Source organism: Gavialis gangeticus, unplaced genomic scaffold (assembly GCF_001723915.1).
Source record: "Gavialis gangeticus isolate Ggan-Ray unplaced genomic scaffold, GavGan_comp1, whole genome shotgun sequence".
NCBI classification, from domain to species: Eukaryota; Metazoa; Chordata; order Crocodylia; family Gavialidae; genus Gavialis; species Gavialis gangeticus.
This window is the reverse complement of record NW_017729003.1, coordinates 4,071,750-4,093,184: the sequence shown is the minus strand read 5'-3', so window position 1 is coordinate 4,093,184 and position 21,435 is coordinate 4,071,750. Positions and strand designations below refer to the sequence as shown.

The 21,435-nt window shown below is 40.3% G+C and overlaps 1 protein-coding gene across 4 annotated transcripts in view; it reads left to right on the top strand.

Annotated features, from left to right (window-relative positions):
- The window catches only part of PCDH15 (protocadherin related 15), a 1,188,119-nt gene that overhangs the window by 625,264 nt on the left and 541,420 nt on the right, over positions 1 to 21,435 (top strand). For all 4 annotated transcript variants that reach the window (XM_019507771.1, XM_019507770.1, XM_019507773.1 and 1 more), the window contains 2 exons: positions 10,628 to 10,762; positions 14,217 to 14,366. In XM_019507771.1, coding sequence (XP_019363316.1) covers positions 10,628 to 10,762; positions 14,217 to 14,366 — 285 coding nt within the window. The remainder of the gene's footprint in view (positions 1 to 10,627; positions 10,763 to 14,216; positions 14,367 to 21,435) is intronic.

Sequence of the window (21,435 nt, the reverse complement as noted above, 5' to 3'; positions counted from 1 at the left end):
CCCTCCAGTGTCTGTCAGAGGGGGCTTATGCCACTGCTAGCCCCATACAGAGAGCAAGCTGTGGCTGTGTTGGCTGGGGAAGGCAGACCTTGGCTGCAGCCCATGGGGGGCAGTGGGGATAGAGGGGGGAACCCTCCCTCCCTGCTGCCTCTGCCTCAAGGCTCATGCCAGCTGGCATTTGGCCATGGCCTAGTCCTGCCACTGCAGCAGAAGGAAGGGGAGTGCACCAAGAAGACCCCGGCTTGGGTCCATGCTGTGGGACAGGGACGGGGGAATTAAACCCCTTCCTTGGCCAGTTCACTCCAAGCTACTGCTGGGGCTGGCCATGTCCTCCCCAGCACAGCTTCACTGTAGCCGAGCTGCTCTAGCACCTTCTGGCTCCTGGCCTGAGCCACTGCAGGTATGTGCTTACAGTTTGTGAATTATCTGTTCAGGGGCTGATGCAAAAGTGTGGAATTAACTCAGTCATGAATTAAAAAATACTGGAGACTTCACAACCTTCTGATCTGCTTCCAAAATGCACTTCTTTTGGATTGCTTTCATTAATAGTAATAGTGATAATATCATTATTGTATTTGACCTGATCTGTTAAGTAGGGTCTTGTGATCTTTAGCTTGTTCTTGGTAGGGAGACAGTATGGTGATGGGCACACGTGTGTTTAGTGCAATTCTGTTTATTCATAAATAAGTCTTGCTTTACTTAAAATACGTACTTTTTAAAAGAGAAGTGGTTCATTGTGTTCCTAAAGTTGTTCAGCATGGCTAGTGTGGATGGGCTGAATTACATGCTGAAACTGGTTTAGTTTCAAATAGGTCAGTTCTCTAGTGTAGGCAGGCATGGTTCTTCTAGTAGATGTGGTATCTTTTATTAGACCAACTGAGTAGCTGAGAAAAAGTTCTTAGCAAGTTTTCAGGTGCAGTCACCCTTCTTCAGGCATAGAAAGTCTCTGCTGTTCTGAGACTCCAAGGAATAAGAGAAGCTAAAAGTGTGGCAGGATGTAAGTGAGAATATAAATAGGTAAAAATTAGACACAAGGTAAAGCAGGGAAGGGAGGGGAAAGAAAGCAGGGGGGAAAAAGGCCAAAGGAAGACACTACAGTGATAGTAACACGAGGTAGAAAAAGAGACTGTCTGTGCAAAAGGAAATAATTGGAAGTTAGGAAGACAAAGGGCAGAAAAGTAGGGGAGGGGAGAAAAGGTGGGGAAAAAAAATGTAAGAGGTGAGGTCAGGCAGGTACTTAATGAATCAGATGTCAGGCAGGTCGTAATGTGTCATAAATCCAAAGTCTATAATGAGTCCATGATTTTTTTTGTATCCAGTATATTTATGAAGTGAAGTTTGTAGGCTTGTTTACAAAAGTGTTTTGTAAGTTCCCTTTCAGGATTAGAACTGAGGGATCAGAGAGGAAGTGATTGTCCTGTGAGAAGTGTGCCCCCACAGGTCGTTGGGAATTTTGGCTTTGATAGATTATCAGTGTGCATTCATTCTGGTGCACAGTTCTTGTTTGGTTTCTCCTACATACTATCCATCAAAGTATCTGGTGTACTTGATGACATTTGTTACATATCTGGAGGTGCGGGTATAAGATCCAGGAATGGTGATGGTTCAGTCGTGGGGTGTAGTTATTGTGGGGGTGGTGGAAATGTTTTGGTAGGTTTTGCATTTCTTGTCCTGGTATGGTCTGGATCCATTGGTGTGGTTGGGTTCATAGGGAGTTTGCTTCTGGTGATGAGATTAGCAAGGTTTGGTGTTTGTTTAAAGGCTAGGAAGGGGGATTTTGGAAAGATCTCTTTAAGAATTGGGTCTTCTTCTAGTATGGGTTGTAATTGCTTGAGGATTTTCCATGTAGGTTCCAGGGAAGGGTGATATGTCATAACTAATGGTGTCGATTTATGGGGATTTTCTTTTTGTAATGCAGCAAATCTTCATGTGGTGCCTAGTTGGCTCTTTCAGAAGTGCGATCTATCTCTCTTGAGGACTGCCATTGTTGGCTGAAGGCACTTTTGAGACTTGTGAGGTGCAGTACTAGTGTAGGTACTGCTTTAGATAACTTTAAGTCAGTTTAGCAGCTAGAGATAATCATGCTTTACAAGACAGAGAAAAAAGATGCAAATGGAAATTTCATGGAATCACAGGGCTTGAAAGGGCTTCAAAGCAAGTAGATCTTCGGGGAAAGGTCCAACTAAGCCTGTGAAGGCTGGTGTCATCTGAATGAACACCAGCTCCTTCTCTCCTAGGTCTTCAAACTCACATTGTGTTGCCTTTACCTTGGTCCTGTTGAACTTCCTCAGTAGGAGCTCTTGGTCAAAGGAACATATACAACAGTGTGTTTACTCCTGGCTGGATCACTGCAAAATGCATAAACATGTCTAGTGGGAAAGTAAACCAGAAGTAGTGTTGCCACCTCCATACAAGGTTTCATGGTAAGCAGTGAGCTAGAACGGCTGACTGATACTGCTAACTACCTTGTCTTTACCTTTAAAGTGAATTAGACAATGCAATAGAGAATGCAGTTTTACCTTCTGCAGTTATTAAATAGCTATATATCTTATTTTAATTTATTTTTCTAGATTTACAGGACTTTCTTTAAAAAAATACTGTTACCCTTAAAATCAACTATTTACCCATTTTCTATTGTGCAAATGTATTTTTATTTTCCTCATGATGACTACTCTTACTTGGTCATAAAAGCACTTTTGTATTTACCCTTCTTATTGAAAATCCACAGAACAATGTTGGTAGTCTTTGTATTAAGTTCCCTCCATACCAATGCACAGAGTGGTTATCCCAACCATATATACTTGGTTGCAGACAGCAGTGACAATTTTCACTTGATCTGAGCACAGAAAGCAGTCTATAGCTGTGACCAAACACAAGTGAACAGCTGCAGACACCTTCAAAAATGACTGATTGGGTGAAAATCTGACCCCTCGTTGAATGAGGTGTCAGATAAAGATATTTAAAAATGTAGCATTTTTTGCAACTTGTGTCTGTGAAGCTCCCAGCTCATTGCTGTTTTCAGAATGGGAGGGAGGAAAGGGAGTGGAGGGAGTTTACAGATTTCATAGACATTAGGGCTGGAAAGAACCTCATAAAATCACTGGGTTCAGCCCCATCCCCAAGGGGGAGGAAGTCAGCTAGGGTCAAAGCATCCCAACAAGATAAACAGCCAAATGTTTCATGAAAGTGTCCAGAGTAGGTACTTGCACCACCTCTTGGGGGAATTTGTTCCAGGCTTTGGGGGCTCAGACAGTAAAGAAGTTTTTCCTTATGTCCAGCCTAAAACAATCTTGCAGGAGTTTGTGACTGTTGGACCTTGTCATCCCCTGGGGTATTCTGGTGAACAGGTGTTCCCCCAGATCCTGATGCACATGCCTTATATACTTATAGGCTGCCACCAAGTCATCCCTGTGCCTGCACTTCTCTGGGCTAAGAAGTCCCATAGCTCACAGCCTCTCTTCAGAAGGCCTGTTCTCATGCCCTCTGATCATGTGTGTGGCTGCCCTCTGGATTCTTTCAAGCTTCTCCACATCCTTCCTAAATTGTGGAGCCCAGAATTGGATGCAGTGCTCCAGCTGTGGCCTCACCAAGGCCAAATACAGTGGGAGGATGGCATCCTAGGTTTTGCTCGAGATGCATTGGTAGATGCAAGCCAGAGTTTTGTTTGCTTTGCCAGCTGCGGTATTGCACTGGTGGCTCATATGCAGCTTGTGGCCAGTCATGATCCCCAAGTCTCTTTTGGTCATGGTGCTAGCAAATATATCATTGCCGAGCCTATAAGTGTGGTGCGGGTTTTTATTTCCAAGGTGGAGCACCTTGCATTTCTCCATACTGAATGCCATCAGGTTTTCAGCCACCCACCATGCAAGCCTATTGAGGTCAGCCTGGATCACCAGCCTGTCTTCAAGTGTGGAGACTCTTCTGCAAAGTTTGGTGTCATCAGTGAACTTGGCCAGTCCGCTTTTGACTCCAGTGTCCAGATCGTTTATGAATACATTAAAGAATACATGTCCAAGAACAGAACCTTGGGGGACACAACTAGTCACCAAGTGCCATGTTGATTCAGTTCCATCTACTACCACTCTCTGGGTCTGACCTCAGAGCCAGTTCCCTAACCATCGAACCGTGGAGTAGTCAAGGCCACAGTTGCCCAATTTTTCCATGAGGACATCATAGGACACCAGGTCAAAGGCTTTTTTGAAGTCCAAATATATGATATTAATCTCTTCCCTTTTGTCTAGATGATACATCACCTTGTCATAGAAGGTAATGAGATTGTCAAGGAATATCTACCCGCAACAAACCCATGCTGACTATACCTCAGAATGCTGCCTTCTGTTAGCCTGTCAAGAATGGCTTCTTTGATATTTTATTCCAAAATCTTCCCAGGGATTGAGGTCAAACTGGTTGGCCTGTAGTTTCCTGGGTCTTCTTTCCTCCCTTTCTTGAAGGTGGGCATCACATTAGCCCTCTTCCAATCTTCAGGTAATTCACCCAAGCGTCAGTTCAGTCAGGGGGGTTTCAGCCCCCACTGCAGGGTCCAATGTGTGTATTGGAGCCCTGCCTTGAGGTAGAGGGGCTCCCATTCACCTGCCTGCACCAGCTGGGGAGCCACAAGAACAAGCTCCCTCTGCTGCCTTTCCCCCTTCCCATTCTGAAAACAGCAGGTACTGGCAGAGAGACTGGCTATTGCTAGGGGAACCTGGCTGCAGGCTCCCAGCAGGCAGCTAGATTCTTCTACCACTGGGAAGGAATGATGAGCTTCTGTTTGGCCTTGGGTAATGTTATAACTCAGAACTCTTTTCAGAAATTGTTCTGAGATATAGCTGGGAGCTGCACTTCTGTCTGCACCATTAAGTACCTTCACATGGTAAATTTCAACACTGTAAGTTAAAATCATCCACTTCTAAATGTTTCAGAACGTTTACAGTAGCACTGCTAAATGTTGCTATTATTAAGCAGTTTGTTTAAATTTCATAAATTAAATTAATCCACATGAATACCTACAGACCTGAGTAAATTGAAGCTTAGATGAGGAATTTAAATGGTATAATATGATGATTTTTTGTATCAGTGGTTCCCAACCTTTTTTTGCCATGACCAGCTGCTGGGAGTAGAGTGCAGCAGTGACAGCCTGGGGGCAGGGGTGGGGGAGCTCCTGGCATGCGGCATGGCTCATCCTTTGCGTGCAGTGCTGTCGGCATTGCCCCTGTGACCCTCATTTGTATCATGACCCGAGGTTGGGAACCACTGGTTTATACAAATCCTTCAACCCTCTCAGTTTCTCATTCTTTGTTTCCATGGTAGAGCTCTGAATTAGGATACTGTGGTTGTCAGGATTGGAGCAAACTATACGAATAGCTACAGCATTATTGTCTTGTCAGCTGGGTTAAATCTTTTTTTTTTTTAATTGCCTTTAACTTGCTGGTAGGAAATAACAATTATCTAACATTTTCTCCTTGTCCTTATTATTTAAAAGTATGCTTAAATTTACAGATATTGTGTATGCTGTCTCCTTAACATGTAAGCTTTCCATGTCAGACTTTTTGGATTACAAGCCGCATAATTGACATCATGTCAGTATTTATTTCTTATATAGTATTATAGAACATGTCTTATATAGTATTATGCTTATATACATATGCATAAGCCTGGGCATAAAATTGAAAATACTAGCATGCAAAGGCTTTTTCAGTTCTGTTAGGGATGAGAATTTAGTTTGTGTTTTTCAACTAGAACGATTTTCCTACATTTGGCTGTTACTATATCAAAAGTTAGTCAAGCCTAGGGAAATACCAGAAAATCAACCCTCATATGTCTGAAATTCTCCTGGGAAGTTCAAAAAAAAAGTTGTTTTGCCTAAAGGTACTTTGGTGATGAATACTGAAAGAAGAGGATACATTAATATCTTAAGAATAAACATGAATACGGTTGGATGGTATATCTAGGCAAATTACAAATGTGCTATACCTTGAGTTGCTAACTAAAAAACCCTAATTATTTATGTATATAACGGTTGCTTTAAGTAAAAGTATACCTCCATTGATGGGTTCTGGCAAAGTTAGTATTACTATACTATCTTCATGCTCCTGTTACACTCTAAATAAGTAAATTGCCTAAATCTATGCTATAGATATATATATCTTTTTAACTATTTCATTGGTATTGCTTTAAAAGTTAATTTTAAAGACTAAATAAAAAGCCCTGCTGCTTCCAAGCTTTCTGCAAGTCAACTCATGCTAAACTATGAATGCTCTTGTGAGCAGCTCAGCCAACTGTATTAAATTTTACCATTTTTTTGTAGATGCCCACTCATATAATGTCCATTGTTAGCTTTGTGTGCGTGTTTATTCATTTTTATATTATGTTTGTTTGCCTTGTAGGTTAAAATGGGTGATATTCCTGTAGGTATTGGTTGTTTAGTTTGGTTGAAACTGTGTGGTTAATTTCCCTCCTTCCTTCTTTCTGTATCACTAAAGATGAGAGACTGGGACTATCATTTGTTTAGAGAAGGCTTCAGGGAACATTTTCAATATATTAGGCCCAATTCACATATGATGAGAGCCCATTTAAATCAATGGAGTTCCACCTTGGGTATGTTAGACTTGCTTTGTATATTCAGAAGATACATAACCTAATCCAAAATAATTTGTCATTGTTACAAAAAATGACATTTTACTTATTTGATAGCTAACCGATAAGTCATCTGAACAGTAGAACATAAAGCATACACATACCTTGTGTTCTGCATGCTTGGAGTGGTTCTTAATTGCATGTCAAATGGTTTTATGCTATTGTGCATGTTTTTTTGTTTATCTGCTAACCATATTGAGTTATTGGCAGAAAATTTAGCAGAGATAACATGCAAGATGTTAAATGGTTAGGAATTACTGTATTTGTGTTCAACTGCAATTTTTAAAAAATAGTCAGAATAATGACCTCCAGGGTCATATGTAGGATTTCATATTTTATTCTCCTCACTGTCTTCTGAGCATATTCTGGTCAGTTAGCAAATATTAGGGGCCCCCTCCCTTCCTAACAGGGGTAGGTGAGTAACCCACAAGTCACACGCCAGATAAAACCCAAAAGTCACTCTTTATTGCAATGGAAAAAATCAATAACCCACAGAGAAAACATTATAACAAGCCTTTGAGCTGCAAGTGCGTCAGGCTGGAGGAAAGGCATTCCACACCCTATCCCCTGTTATTACCTGATAGGTTTCGGGAACCCCACCCTGCATCCAGGGTGGCGAAACTACCTCCTTTATCGGGTCCTCAGCCTTGTCCTCCCCAAAGCAGTTCCAAGTTGGGACCCGACTTTCCTCATCTTAAATACCTTTCCTCTCCCTGTTATTTTCCCCAGGGGGGGAGTTCACTTTTAGCTTCACTGCCTTTTCTGGGATCAGAGCCAAGCCGTTATCTCATTTTTGCAAGCAGTTATTTTTCAAATTTAGAATTGATGTCTTAGTATCCTGCTAGGCCCAGGACTTTCCATGCCAGAGGGTCGGTTTAGGGCAGTTCCCCTTTTCTTGTGCAGATGCATTAGGTCGTAGCCTCTGGGTTCCGTGAAACTGACCCTCCCTTCAGGGTGTCAGGTTGGCCTCCTCCCAGAGGCCTCTTTGGGCTAGGCCTGGTTTGGGCCTGACAGCAAGTCAAACATGCTCTTTTTTCAGTCAGCAAATATAAACTGGATATAAAAATCAAAAACTATTCAATGAATTCAGCAGTCAGAATTTAGCTGGCAGCTTGGTTAATGAAGAAAGAGTTTTGAAAGAATTAATTTTATACTGTGACACAGAAATTCACATTCCATTACTATAAGCATTGTTAAAGTACATACACACTGAGTAGAAACTGAGGTCATTAATGTATTAGCAATTGTTAAGGGCCGTATTTTGTATCCTTTTCATACCCTAATTGCAACAACCAATGTACTTTTAAAGTGGGCAGGTAAAACCCTTGGAGAATATATGCAGTGAAATAGACTAAATGACTTAAAAAAATATTTCTGATCTATGATGATGATCGTTGTATTAATATTAATCATCATTCATAATTTACAGATGAGGAAACTGAAGCAGAGCTAGCTGAAGTGACTTGTCTCTCTCACTTAGCAGCCTCTCATTCAACTCTTAAGTCCCAAACTAATGCTATAGCATTAGTCAAGGGCTGATCAGGGGTTGGTCAAAGGTTGTCAGTTTGCAGTTCATGGGTCATATCTAGCCTGTCAAGCATGTGCATCTTCCCTACGAAGCCAGAAGGTTGTTGGCAAATTGGTGGTGGGTCAGAAGTGGTGGCCCACCTTTTAGTCTAGTTCTGTTAGTTCAGCACACCACTCCTGGGTTGCCAGCCCTGCACTAGATAACAGCTGGAATCTCAACAGTGTGGAAGAATATGTTAGTGTTGGCTGGAGAATGAATTAGAATCCTGAAATATTCTGAAATGGGATATAAGATTCTGTTAGCCATGAAGCTAATATGACATTCAGAAACTAATTTAAGGATAGAGTTTCTACAAGTAGGAGAAGTGAAAAATTTAGCATAAACTGCAATACTTAACACAGATTAGCAATGGTGTCTCTTTCAGCATCTTTTGTTTCTCCATCTATGAAATAGGGATAATAATGATTGCGTAGTTACCTCATAAGGATATATAAAAGATTTAATAATTATTTGTAAAACACAATGAAGATGAAATTTGCTATAAAATATTTGCAATCAGCATTATGTTTCTGTTGAGGGTTGTATCTGTTTACCTCTATTAACCATGTCATCAACTTTTCAATATTACACTCCAGTCACCTTGATAAGCAGTCAATTTGTTTTCAGTTGATAGTTCTTCAATCTATAATAAATGATACATAAAGTAATGTCTTTAGTGGAGAAACAAGCATCCAATTTACAGTAATGGATCCCAAAGAGAATAAATAACACACAACTGACCAAAATAAGATGTCTGGGAATCCAAAGAACACAAGCCAGCTAATAGAATGTCCAAAAGAGAAGTCATCAAGAAAGTTTTAATTTTGTTCCAAAATATTGCAAATATGAGGAAGCATACTAAAAATGTGGACTTTACTATAAATAACTTATACTAACTTTCTAGTGACTAGAAGTGAACACTCATTGCCTATCACCTCCCATCACTTTGTGAAAAGAACAGAATTATTTTCCCCTTTGCATGGGAAAAGAGCTTTAATTTCACTGAAAGCTGACATCGTTGCAGCACAGCTTTAAGCAGTAGGAAACCACTCATTTGGAACAGTTTGATATTTTTTACATTTATTTGTTAGCAACTGAAATGGTTTAACACCTAAGTACCACAATCTTAGATTTCCAAAGTCTGTGGCCTAGAATACTTTGGATTTAGAAATTAAACCTTTTTCATACCATTTTCATTTCACTAGTCTACATTTATAGTTGTTTATTTGAGCAGTTAGTGCTTTATTTTAGGTTGCTTGAAAAGCTTCTGTTAGACCATTAAAGATCTGTAAAATTTTAACTTGAAGTTACTCTATTATTCTAAACTTTCTTGCATAGTTTATTATCTAGGACTGGAAGGAAATGTCAGTGGTTAACTCTTTTTTAGAAGTGTTACTTATGCTACACTTGGAAAAATGATTCTTGGAGAAAGAGCAGTGATTTCAGAAAAGTAATAATTTATTAGACTTAATTATGGTTTGCAAATATGGGCACATATTTTAATCTCATTTTGCCTAAAGAATGGTTTAGTTGAAACAAATATCTAAAAAACATAAAACATTTAAGCTATATTTCTGTGTTAAAATATGGTAAAACAACTGTAGTCAGAAGGATCTCACTCTATTGTGATGGTTTTGAATTTCCAGACACCTTTATTTTCCAAACCATTTTGCAGCCACTGAATTTGACTTAATGTTTAATGTTACAAATTTCTTCCCTTCTCTCTTTCCATTATGGCTATCTTCAGGAGACGGGGGCATGGCTAAAGTATTGGGGCATTCCAGAACACCCCAGAATGCATTCTACTTTGTCCCAACTATTGGCATGGTATCCCTTAGCTTCAGGATTAAGGATTCACAGTATTACCTTCAGCTCCTATTTAAACTTCCTAATACCGTTTTTATGAACCGGGGGAATTGCATCCCAGCAACTACCAAGCCCTGAAATATGGAGCAACCAAGCAATGAAAACTATGCCTCTAACAGGTTCCTTAGAGAAGTCCTGAATGGCCAAAATGTCCTTTTTTTAAACAGTAGTAAAAAATTTACTAGTATGCAGTATATCTGGATAATCTGATATATTTTGACCTGTGATAGAATTGTTTTTTTTAATTCTAGCTAGTTTCTTTTTCATAGATGCACAGAAATATCTCTTTTCACTTGATATGTAAAGTGTTCTTTGTAAAGGTTTTTAAAAAATCCTTTATTTTTCAAATATTGTTTCAGAATATCCATTCTAAGAATATTCACTTTTTAAAATAAGGCCATTCACAGAAATGTAGGTATTTTGCAGTTTCATACAGTCTGTCTCCTATGGTATTATGCCTTCTGTTTTATTCAAATCATAATAAAAAGAAATGCTAGCATGACTTATTTGACTACTACATATGTAAAAATGTACTAAATATTCTTTTCTTTCTTTTTGAAGACAAAAGACCCCCAGGTCCATCTTTTTCTAAATGATTACAGTTCATTTTTCACTGTGACTCAAACTGGAATAACACGCTACCTCACCTTACTCCAACCCATTGACAGGGAGCTCCAGCAGTTCTATACATTCTCGGTAAGCAGTCTTCTTAAAAAAGTACACCAGGTCCTCTGCAGGTATTGTAATAATTTAAACATAATAAACCTAACCTTGTATTTACAGATAGAATTTAGACTGCAAAATGAGTGTGTGAAGTAAAACAGAACACTTTCCTTTGAATAGGCTGTCATTTTCTCATTCATATATGAATATCCCCTTGGAAAAAAAGTTTATTTAGGGTTAGACTGTTACTTTACAATCTCCCCTAACTAAGGGGTAGTGTCAAGCTGCATCACCTGAACAGTAACAGTTTTCTTCCTTTAGAGCTCGATGAAGGAAGAATAAATCACATTACCCTTTTTAACGAAGGAGGTTACTTTTCCCACCTATCTAACCAGCTAATCATTCTGTCATATAAAAAGAAGTGAAGTTATGTCTCTGCCTGAATCTCATCACCTACTTTCACCTCCATGCCCACTTATAGACAATGAGCACTACAAACTGTGGCTGCATATGCACTTTCAAATGATCTGGGAGAGTTCTCCCAGGTTTGTTCTCCTGGTAGAAAAACTTACCTAGAAGCACCTGAACACATATTCAAGTGCTGAGCTCTTGAAAAACAGAGAGCTTTCAGTGCTGATGCTGCACAGCCAGGTGACCCTTGTGTACACATCTCAGTGTGCTTTGTAGGCTTTTACAATGTGCCAGGTGACAGATGGCAGCATAGCACAGGGAAGCCCTGATTAGTTGACCCAGACTGCTTTGCAAGTTGTGTCTCCCTGCAGCACAGTGCCAGCATTGTAAAAGTACCATGTTCTGCACCATGTTTGGCTGGATCAGAAGAGTCCAGTTACCAATGCAGTGTTTGCCTGGATGGTTAGGGACAGGAGCAAAACACCCTGAAGTGCCATGACTTATCTCAAAAAAGGATGTATGCAGACATTTGCTTTCACAAGAGAACTCTCCTGGGAGTGATTTAATGCTGGTTGTTCCCACATTATTTGTATCCTGGAGTGGAGAGTTATTTTTGCTTTGGGAGAAAAACACTAAGCATCTGTGCATAAAAGGTTTTTCCTGGAAGAGTAGTAACTGAATGCCTGTACATGTCCAATGTGGTGCCCATCTTCAAGAAAGGGAGGAAAGAAGACCCAGGAAACTACAGGCCAATCAGTTTGACCTCAATCCCTGGGAAGATTTTGGAAAAAAATATCAAAGCAACCATTCTTGACAGACTAACAGAGGGCAACCTTCTGTGGGACAGCCAGCACAGATTTGTTGCGGGTAGGTCTTGCTTGACCAATCATTTCCTTCTATGACCAGGTGACAGTCATAGACTTTAAAAAAGCCTTTGACCTTGTGTCCCATGATGTCCTCATGGGAAAATTGGGCAACTGCAGCCTCGAGTACTCCACAGTCTGATGGTTAGGGACCTGGCTCTGAGGTCAAACCCAGAGACTGGTAGTTGATGGAACTGAATCAACATGGCACTTGGTGACTAGTCGTGTCCTCCAAGGCTCAGTTGTTGAACCTGTACTCTTTAATGGCTTCATATATGATCTGGACACTGGAGTCAAAAGTGGACTGGCCAAGTTCACTGGCAACACTAAACTTTGGGGAAGAGTCTCCACACTTATGGATAGGCTGGTGATCCAGGCCAATCTCGATAGGCTTGCAAGGTGGGTGGCTGAAAATCTGATGGCATTCAGCATAGAGAAATTCAAGGTGCTCCACCTCGGGAATAAAAACCCACATCACACTTATAGGCTCGGCAATGCTACACTTGCTAGCACCATGACCGAAAGAGACTTGGGAATCATGATGGGCCACAAGCTGAATATGAGCTAGCAGTGCAATACCGCAGCTGGCAAAGTGAACAAAACTCTGGCTTGCATCTACCAATGTATCTCAAGCAAGACCTAAGATGTCATCCTCCTGCTGTACTCAGCCTTGGTGAGGTTGCAGCTGGAGTACTGCATCCAAGTCTGGGCTCAACAATTTAGGAAGGATGTGGAGAAGCTTGAAAAAGTCCAGAGGAGAGCCATGCACGTGATCAGAGGGCATGAGAACAGGCCTTCTGAAGAGAGGCTGTGAGCTATGGGACTCTTCAGCCTGGAGAGAAGCCCACACTCAAGGGGTGACTTGTGGCAGCCCATAAGTACATAAGGGGTGTGCATCAAGATCCGGGGGAATGCCTATTCACCAGAGCATGCCAGGGGTCACAAACTCCTGCAAGATTATTTTAGGCTGGACGTAAGGAAAAGCTTCTTTACTGTCCGAGCCCCCAAGGCCTGGAACAAATTCCCCCTAGAGGTGGTGCAAGCACCTAGTCTGGACACTTTCAAGGAACATTTGTCTGTTTATCTTGCTGGGATCCTTTGACCCTAGCTGACTTGGGCACCTTAGGCAGGTGGCTGGACCCAATAATTTTATGAGGTCCCTTCCAGCCCTAATGTCTATGAAATCTATGAGCTCTCCGACTAGCTGCAACTACAGTCTGGGCAAGAAAATAAGAGGGTTTCATATAGCACTGACAATCTAGCACTTAGATGTGTCTCATTTTTTATAGTATTGAGGTTCAATAGTTAAAAATCTGTTCAGGGAAAAGTGGTATAAACATCTTTCTGAAAAACAAAACAAATCCAAAAATGAAAAATTGTTCAAACTTCTGTGCTTTACAAAACTTACTGTCTTAACTGATAGTGTTGCATAGGCATATAGAAAAGCAGTGGCTACTTATTCTCTTCAACCCCTGGCAGACAAACAGTTAAAGGTGTGATAGGATCTTCCTCTCGTGACATGCATGTATGGCAGGAGGCTTGATTGTGGGACTGAGCATCAGATGCCTTATTTCTGCAGCAGGGGAAGCCTGGGATCTTGATTCCAGGTTTCCCATGCAAGCTCCTGAACCTGGGAGCTGAGTCCCTGCATCTGAGCCCATATCAGGTGATGAGGCTTCCAGCTGTGCCCCCACACATTCTGGCCACACATTCAATTAATGGTATCACAGGAACCAGACACAAAGTTGTTGTATATATTTTGTGTAATAACTTTGTGGCTTATTCCTTGTTTTGTAACACCATTAATTGCATTAACATGTTGCTATTAACTGGTTAATCACATCTGAAGTGTAATGTGTGCTGGGGACCTTCAGTGACAAGAAGAATGAAGGGAAGGAAAAGTTATACAATTTCAATAATGTATGCGTTCAATAATGTATTAATATAATTTGCTCAGTTAACTATTATCCAAAGAGTGGCTCTCTCTAGTCTAGCAGAGAAAAATATTGTTCAATACAGTATGCATGTGGAGAGAGAGAGAACTTTCACACACTTTAATGCATGCAAAGATTCAGAACAAGACATCCAAAAATGTTGCTTATATATGTAGCCAAAGTAAATACAAAAGAAAAACAGATTTTACCTTGGCATGTATTTTCTGCTAGCTACATTTGTCTTACGATTAACACCTTTAATTTTTTTTTCCTTTGTAGATGACCGCCTCTGATGGCGTACAAGAGAGTGACCCAGTCACAGTCAATATTGTAGTGATTGATGCAAATGATAACACCCCAGCCTTCTCCAATATATCTTATAATGTCAATGTGTACACAGACATGAAGCCTGGAGAAACTGTTATAAAGGTAATCCTATGCATTTATGTACTCAAAAACAATTAATGGTAAACTTTACAAAATGTGAAACATTACTTTACTTTGGTAAGCATATCAACAGTTTTACTCATGAAATTTTTGCCTTGCCTTTTGCGCTGATAAACATCACAAGAAGAAGTATTGTGCTAAGCTTTCTTGCTTCTGATCAGACTGTACTATCAAAAGAGCAGCTATTTCCTTACATGTTAACAGTTCCACTTGTCATACCAAATGACATATTTGAATAGACAGACCCACATTAAAATGAAACATACTATACCAGTTTACATGTATTTACCTATATTTCTCTCTTTCTTTTCATATGGATCAGATTTTCTAAGATCTTTCATTTTTTCAGTCCATCTTATGTCAGAGCACATTAGACACTGAGAAATTTGATTTATAGTATCAGAAAAGGTAAGGTAAGTTTTATTATTTAATGTTTGTACATAGCTTTTTCATTTGAGTAAAGACAAAGAGTGAAATCCTGACTCCTCTGAAGTTGATTGCAGTGTCTCCCATCAGCAACAGTGAATATAAGATATCGTTCCTTGTCTATGACATAGTGTTTGCAGCCCAACACAACACAAGCATATGTTGCCAATAAGCAAGGAGAATATAAAAGCGAAGAATATGTAGAAAAAAATCCTGTGTTCATTTGAATAGTATGAGTTCTCCATAATAAATGTTTTGGGATAGTGGAACTAATGAGGAAGCAAATTTTAGCTCAGTGACTAAGACCTGGGAAGGAAGCTTGGTGTCTGGTGACTAGGAATGTGTTTCTTGATCTGTCCTGACTTGCTGTGTATGTTTAGGCCAGACATTAGTTTTCTTATCTGTAAATCTTATATTTTATTTACCACAGTGAGATGTAAGGCTAAAAGAGTAAGTTCTAGTCTTAAAGTTATTTTGTGAAAACTGTGTTTTGATCTGTTGTAGTTTTTCTTTGACCAGATCTGATGCTCATACCACCACCAGCAAATGATAAATGCTTGCACATTCTGATCCCTGCTCAGCTGTACGTGGCTTAAAATAATCCATGTAAACCAGATCTGGGTCCTACAAGTGCCTGTTGTACCCATACACTGCAGCATATCATCACCTGCAAATGTCTTCAATCTTCTCAAGTTAGCAAATGGCAGGCACCAATCATGCAAGCTGTTCAACAGGTTGATCTTTATAGAAGAGAGGTAGAAAGGTCTTCCACAATTCAAGTACACAGGGGACTAACCTAAGTGATCAGAATTCAGATGTAAAGATAGAGAACAAGTGTATGTGGTCTGATTCCCTGGGAAAAGGGTGTGTCCTTTCCTTTGCAAGCTAATTTGGAAAAGACTCTGACATTTGTGACTGACCACCAACTCTTCCAAGTGGCTTGTTTTGCTTGAAATTATTTATCTTTGAAAGGATGCTTTGAGGAAAGGGAGTGAAGCTTTCAGCTATTGGTAGGAGTATTATTCATTGGCCATGACTGGGGGTTTTGCACTCTACCCTTACTTATCTTAAAAACAAAATGTACTGAGCCTCCCATTCTAGTGTTTGCCTCATAGTTGGAGAAAAGGGAAATACTACTTTGGAGAAGTTGCCTGAAAAGTGTAAGTATTAAATGTAATTATCAACCAGGTAGCAATTATCCTTGAACTAGGCTGGAAAAAAATCTGTTCAGATGGGTGGCAATCTGCACATACTTGCTAGTTTGCTAGAATTAAAACTAAAATGGGAAAAATGCAAAACCTATGAATTTTAAGGATACATTTTCTGATGCCCTTGACTATCCCTTCAAGTTTAATGCAAGATTATTTTCAAAATAAAGTGCCCACACAAAGGAACTCTGAGCACTAATACAATCCTAATAATTAATAGTTCAGATTGTTGAGTAATTGTTTGCTTCTATAACAAGGAATTTAGGAATTTTTGAGTCTTGTTTTCTACTCTGCCAAGGGTGAAGACACAGGGCTTGTCCAAATGAGTGTGCACATGCACTTCTCCAAGGACAACTAGCAGTGGGACATAGTTGTGATGCTGCTAGTTGTCCCCAAAGAATGTCCCTACACACAAGCTCTGGTGCGGGGCAGATTGCACTGGGTGGGAAAGGGAGGGCTAAGGCCAGAACCTGGGCTGGCCACAGCAGCCTTACCTGAGGTCCTGGGGGCCTCCTGGGGCTGTAGCGATGGTGATCTGAATATGCAGAGCCTGGCCAGCAGCTGGAGTGTGGCTCTGGCCAGCCAGGCTCTGGTTTCAGGCAGCACATGCTGCCACCTTGTGCACTGTGACACGTTTTTTCCCCATGCTTCTTTTTATACCAGATTTCCCAGTATATAAATTAGGCTCAGGCAAATCACATGCATGGGGTGCATTTTGTGGCATGCACCTATGAAGTCTTTCATCCAGTATTCTGCTGACAGAAGGATGGGCTTTCTTTTCTTTTTTCTTTGCTCTTTGAATGTTGAATCACTTTTATTTGTGAGGAATGTTATCCATGCTGTGTATTTGCAAATAGATCTTACCAAGGAAAGTAAAAATTTCTCTTACCTGTGTCTTGCAATGAAGCAGAACTGGCACAAAACAAAAAGAAAAACCCCTCATTGCAGCTGGGAGGTTTTAGCACCAGCATCCATTTAAAAAGTACATGACTTAAATTTTGTTTCTTTAGTTGGGGTTTTCCCTTTATTTTTTCTCTCTGTCTGATACCAAAAGAAAAAATGAAAAAAATAAAAAAAGAATATTAGCAAAACTATGAAATTCTTTAAAAAAAAAGACAAAAAAAGAAAGAAAAAGAAATCCCAGAGTTGCTATTGAAGCTGGGAAAATTTCACTTTCTGAATCTCACTGTTCCTTTTCTGTCCATTCATCTTTCTTGTTTTCCTGTCTAGAATTGTGAACAGAAGCTTCATCTGTACTGTTTAGGAGATCTGTGCAGTTTCTGTAAACCAATAAAGCAGATGTAGGGTGATGAATCATGCAGTTCATTTCATATTACAAATGCTCTTCCTTTAAAACTCTCAGCTTGTCTGAGGGGTTTTTTCAAACTGATAATTCACTGATTTTTACTGAAATAATTTCCCGTTTCTCTGTATGTATACATAATGAAACTTTCTCTTCTCATAGGGCCACCTCAGAAGTGCTTCAGATGCTTCTTAATACACTGACTCTTTTGAGATGATAATCAACTAGGATAGATTCAAAAGGAAAGTGACCCAGGTCAGATCTGATTAGTTTCTGAAACTGCCAGTCAAAGAAAGTAGGTTAGAAAAAGAGCACTGACCTCAATGAGTCTGCACAATTAGATCATTCAAATGCAAGTCTTGGAATGCTCTATTCACTAATTAGGTTGTGTTAGAGACATAATCAATAAAGTATGTAATTTGCAAAGCACCTGGTCATTCTCTAACCACCCCCGCCCCACTCCAAACACCCTATTTCCCCTTCCAAAATTTATTAATTTAATTTAATTTTATGTATTAGCCGATTTGCTTTTATGTAGAAGCCAATTTGCTTTTAAAGCTTTTAGCTTGAAGGCTGTTCCATTGTAGTTAAGCAAACAGAATCTCAGTTACATCCTTGGCCTTTGTTAAAGTTCACTTTGTTACAAAGGGGTGTTAACCCAGCCCTTCATTTGAAACACTCTGCCTCCACAGACTAGTGAGAAGCTACCCTAGCATGAGGAAATCCTGGGTTAATGTAAAACTTGCTCTCCCTCTTCAACCCCTTCTTCAGTTATGGCATGGCCAAAGTGAGAATGAAGTGCATGTTGTTCATGTTTTTTTGTTTTAGCTTCCCCAAGTTGTGATTTTAACGTAGCTGAGGACCTCAACTAAAGAATGTCCAGAAGATTATGAATATTCTGATATTCTACACTAAAAGATCATTCAGTTTACATTAAGAAAACATGGGTGGCTCATATTTGCTAATTTATTGGGAAATCATTTTGATATGTATATGGTAATTGAAGTGAGCAGGCCCTGGTTCTACTGCTATATTTACTTGAATCCAAGATAAGGTTTATTTCCCAATCAGCATTGGGGAACCCCCTACCCCCCATTTTGGATTCAAGAACCAGGCTAAGGCAGGTGGGGCTCAGCTCCATCTTTGGCCCTGGGTTTAAAGCTGAAGCCAGAACTGAGCCACAGCCTTCCCCGGGCCAGAATGGCTCATTTGGTGAGGGAGGGAGCATGCCACTGGGGATTGCACAGGGCAGACCATGGGGTGGGGATGGGAGAACGTGCAGCCTGTGCATCCACCCTTTCCCTCTGTGCCTGCAGTCTGCCCCACCAGCCGCCCCTTCCCTCCTGACCTTCTGTTCCAGCTCCCTTCAATCCTGACAGCTCAGCTGGGAGCTGCTGCCACTTCTCTTAATTGGCGGTGCCATTGCTGCTGTTTGCGCCTGGAAGACAGGGCAAGGGGTTAGAAAGAGGCTGCAGGGGGAACATGAGATGGGGGTGCAAGAGATGGGAAGGGACACAGGGGCAGGTGGCAGGCAGGGAGTCATGAGAACAGTCAAGAGACAGGGGAGCAAGAACAGGCATCTGGCCTCCTGTCACTGCTTTCCCTGCCATAGAAGTCAGTGAGGGGAATGGATTTAAGATGACCTTCCACTAATTAGTTCCTGTACATGGAAAATGATTATAAATGTATAATTTTCCACATATAGAATCTCAATGAGGGAAGGGGGTTGGCTTAAAGTCAATGTTATCTAGTAGATATTGTAATTGCTGGTCATTTCTGTGGGTTTGGGGTAGGGAAAGTGGTATTAAGGGTTTGGAGGAGAATGCAACTCTAGACCCTTAGAGTTTTGCAGCATATGTGTACACCACTGGTTTTCAGCCTGTGGTCTGCAGATTATGTCTTAAGGGGTCACGAAAGACTGTGTTATTCTCAAAATACCAAGGAGTTAAACTTATAAAATGATAAAGCTTGTTTATTCAGAAAGCCTTCTTGGCCTACTGATCTGCTGTTACCTCCTGCAATTTCTGGGCAAACGTAACAACTTCTACATAACACTCTTAAATGTATCCACACATCTTCCCCCTTTACATTTAACATATCTCCATATAATACTAACATTGGCAATTTCATTCAACCCATAGTTAAAGTACATTTAACAGGTGTCTATTAGTCTTTGCATTGGCTTTGTAGCTCTAAGTGGTCTTCTCAGTTTCTCTCCTTTCTCAATCCTTATTGGTTCACTTCTTGTTTGATGTCTTTGTTCAGATGTCTCTACTTCTGTGTCATTTTCAATCTCCTCTCTCATTTCTTGTTGCTCTGTTTCCTTTGGCAAATCTCCTGATGCTACTTCTTTTCTCCCCTTTACGAGCTGCAAGTGTCATGTGTCATCTGTTCCTTCTGGGAGCTACTTGATGGGAAACTACTGCTTTTTGTTTCCACAATTGTCCATAGGAAATAAGCAACATATCTTTGTTGTGCAGTTGTGGTAACTCCCTGGAGTCCTTGTCATAATACCATTTTTATTTGTGTGTCAGATTTTTAAAATGTTTTCACATCTTGCTTTTCATTCTGATAAGCATCATCCAGAAGATTTGGCAGCTAAGTTTTGAGTTTCCTGTTAAACAGCATTTCTGCTGGGGACAATCCATGTTTCATGGGTGTTGCCCTGTAGTTTAAGAGTGACAGGTAAACATTGGTGTGTGAATCTAGTTTTTTGCAATAATTTCTTCATGATTTGTACTCCATTTTCCACCAGACCATTGGATTGTGGCTATTTAGGACTTGAAGTGCTGTGATGGAATCCATATTTGTTTGCAAACTCTTTAAATTCAACACAGTTGATTTGAGGTCCATTGCCTGTCCTCACAATTTGTTGAATTCCATGTTTAGCAAAAATTGATTTGATATGAGTTATGACATGGTTTGCTGTTGTGCTTTCAAGCAATGCAATTTCAGGATAGTGAGAATAATATTTCAGTACTAATACATATTTTTTTCCTGCATGCATGAATAAGTCAATGCCCGTTTGATACCATGGACCTACAGGCTCCTCCATGACCATCATGGGCTCTTTTCTTTGTTCTGATCTGTACTTCAGGCATGGTGTACATGCCTTTACAGCATCTTCTATGTCACTGTTTATGCTGGGCTAATATAAAGAATCCCTTGCTCTCCTTTTGCATTTTTCAGTGCCTAGATGCCCCTGATGTATTCTGTTTAGCATGTTTTCCTTTAGCACGGTTGGAACAGCAAGTCATGAGCCTTTGAACAAAATGCCATCTGCTACTGACGGCTCTTCCTTTAACTGAGAGTAGGGGCTAGGTATATGTTTTCCAGGCCAACCAGCTCAGATAGCTATTATCACTTGTTGCAATGTGGTGTCCTGAGCAGTAGCTTCTGCAATTAGTGATCACATATTCAGTCATGGGAATTAACTAGTTAATTAACTAGTTAAAAAGTTAAAGAAATGGCTAACTTTTTACTTTAACTAGTTACATTTTTCAGCTGTCAACTTTTAACTTTAACTACTTAAAAAAGGTTAAGTTTAACTCTGTTTAAAGTATAAGTTAAAAGTTAAAAAAAAAATTAAAATCTGGCTTCCCAGTTTTTCCTGATCTCCACTCTCTAGGACTTACATGGAACAATATGTCTTTACTGCAAACCTAGGACTTCTTGTATGAGAGACAGAAAGTAGTATGCCTTGCTATGAGATATGGTCTCTTAAGAACTACAAGTTCCAGAGTTCATTAATTTATGCTGGCATTTTCTGTACATTTGCAGAAGTCAACAGGACAGCCAGTTGGCTGTGCAGGAGAGGGAACAAGCACAAGCAAGACATTGATCCCACTAAGAGTGGGAGCAAGTAGTGAGGGTGAAGCAAATGATGACTTTTTTAATTGTAATGATTTCATAGATTTCATAGACATTTGGACTGGAAGGGACCTCGGAAGATCATTGAGTCCAGTCCCCCGCCCAAAGGGCAGGAAGTCAGCTGGGGTCATAGGATCCCAGCAAGATAAGCATCCAATTTGCTCTTGAAGATGTTCAATGTAGGTGCTTGAACCACCTCCGATGGCAGGCTGTTCCAGACCTTGGGGGCTTGGACAGTAAAGAA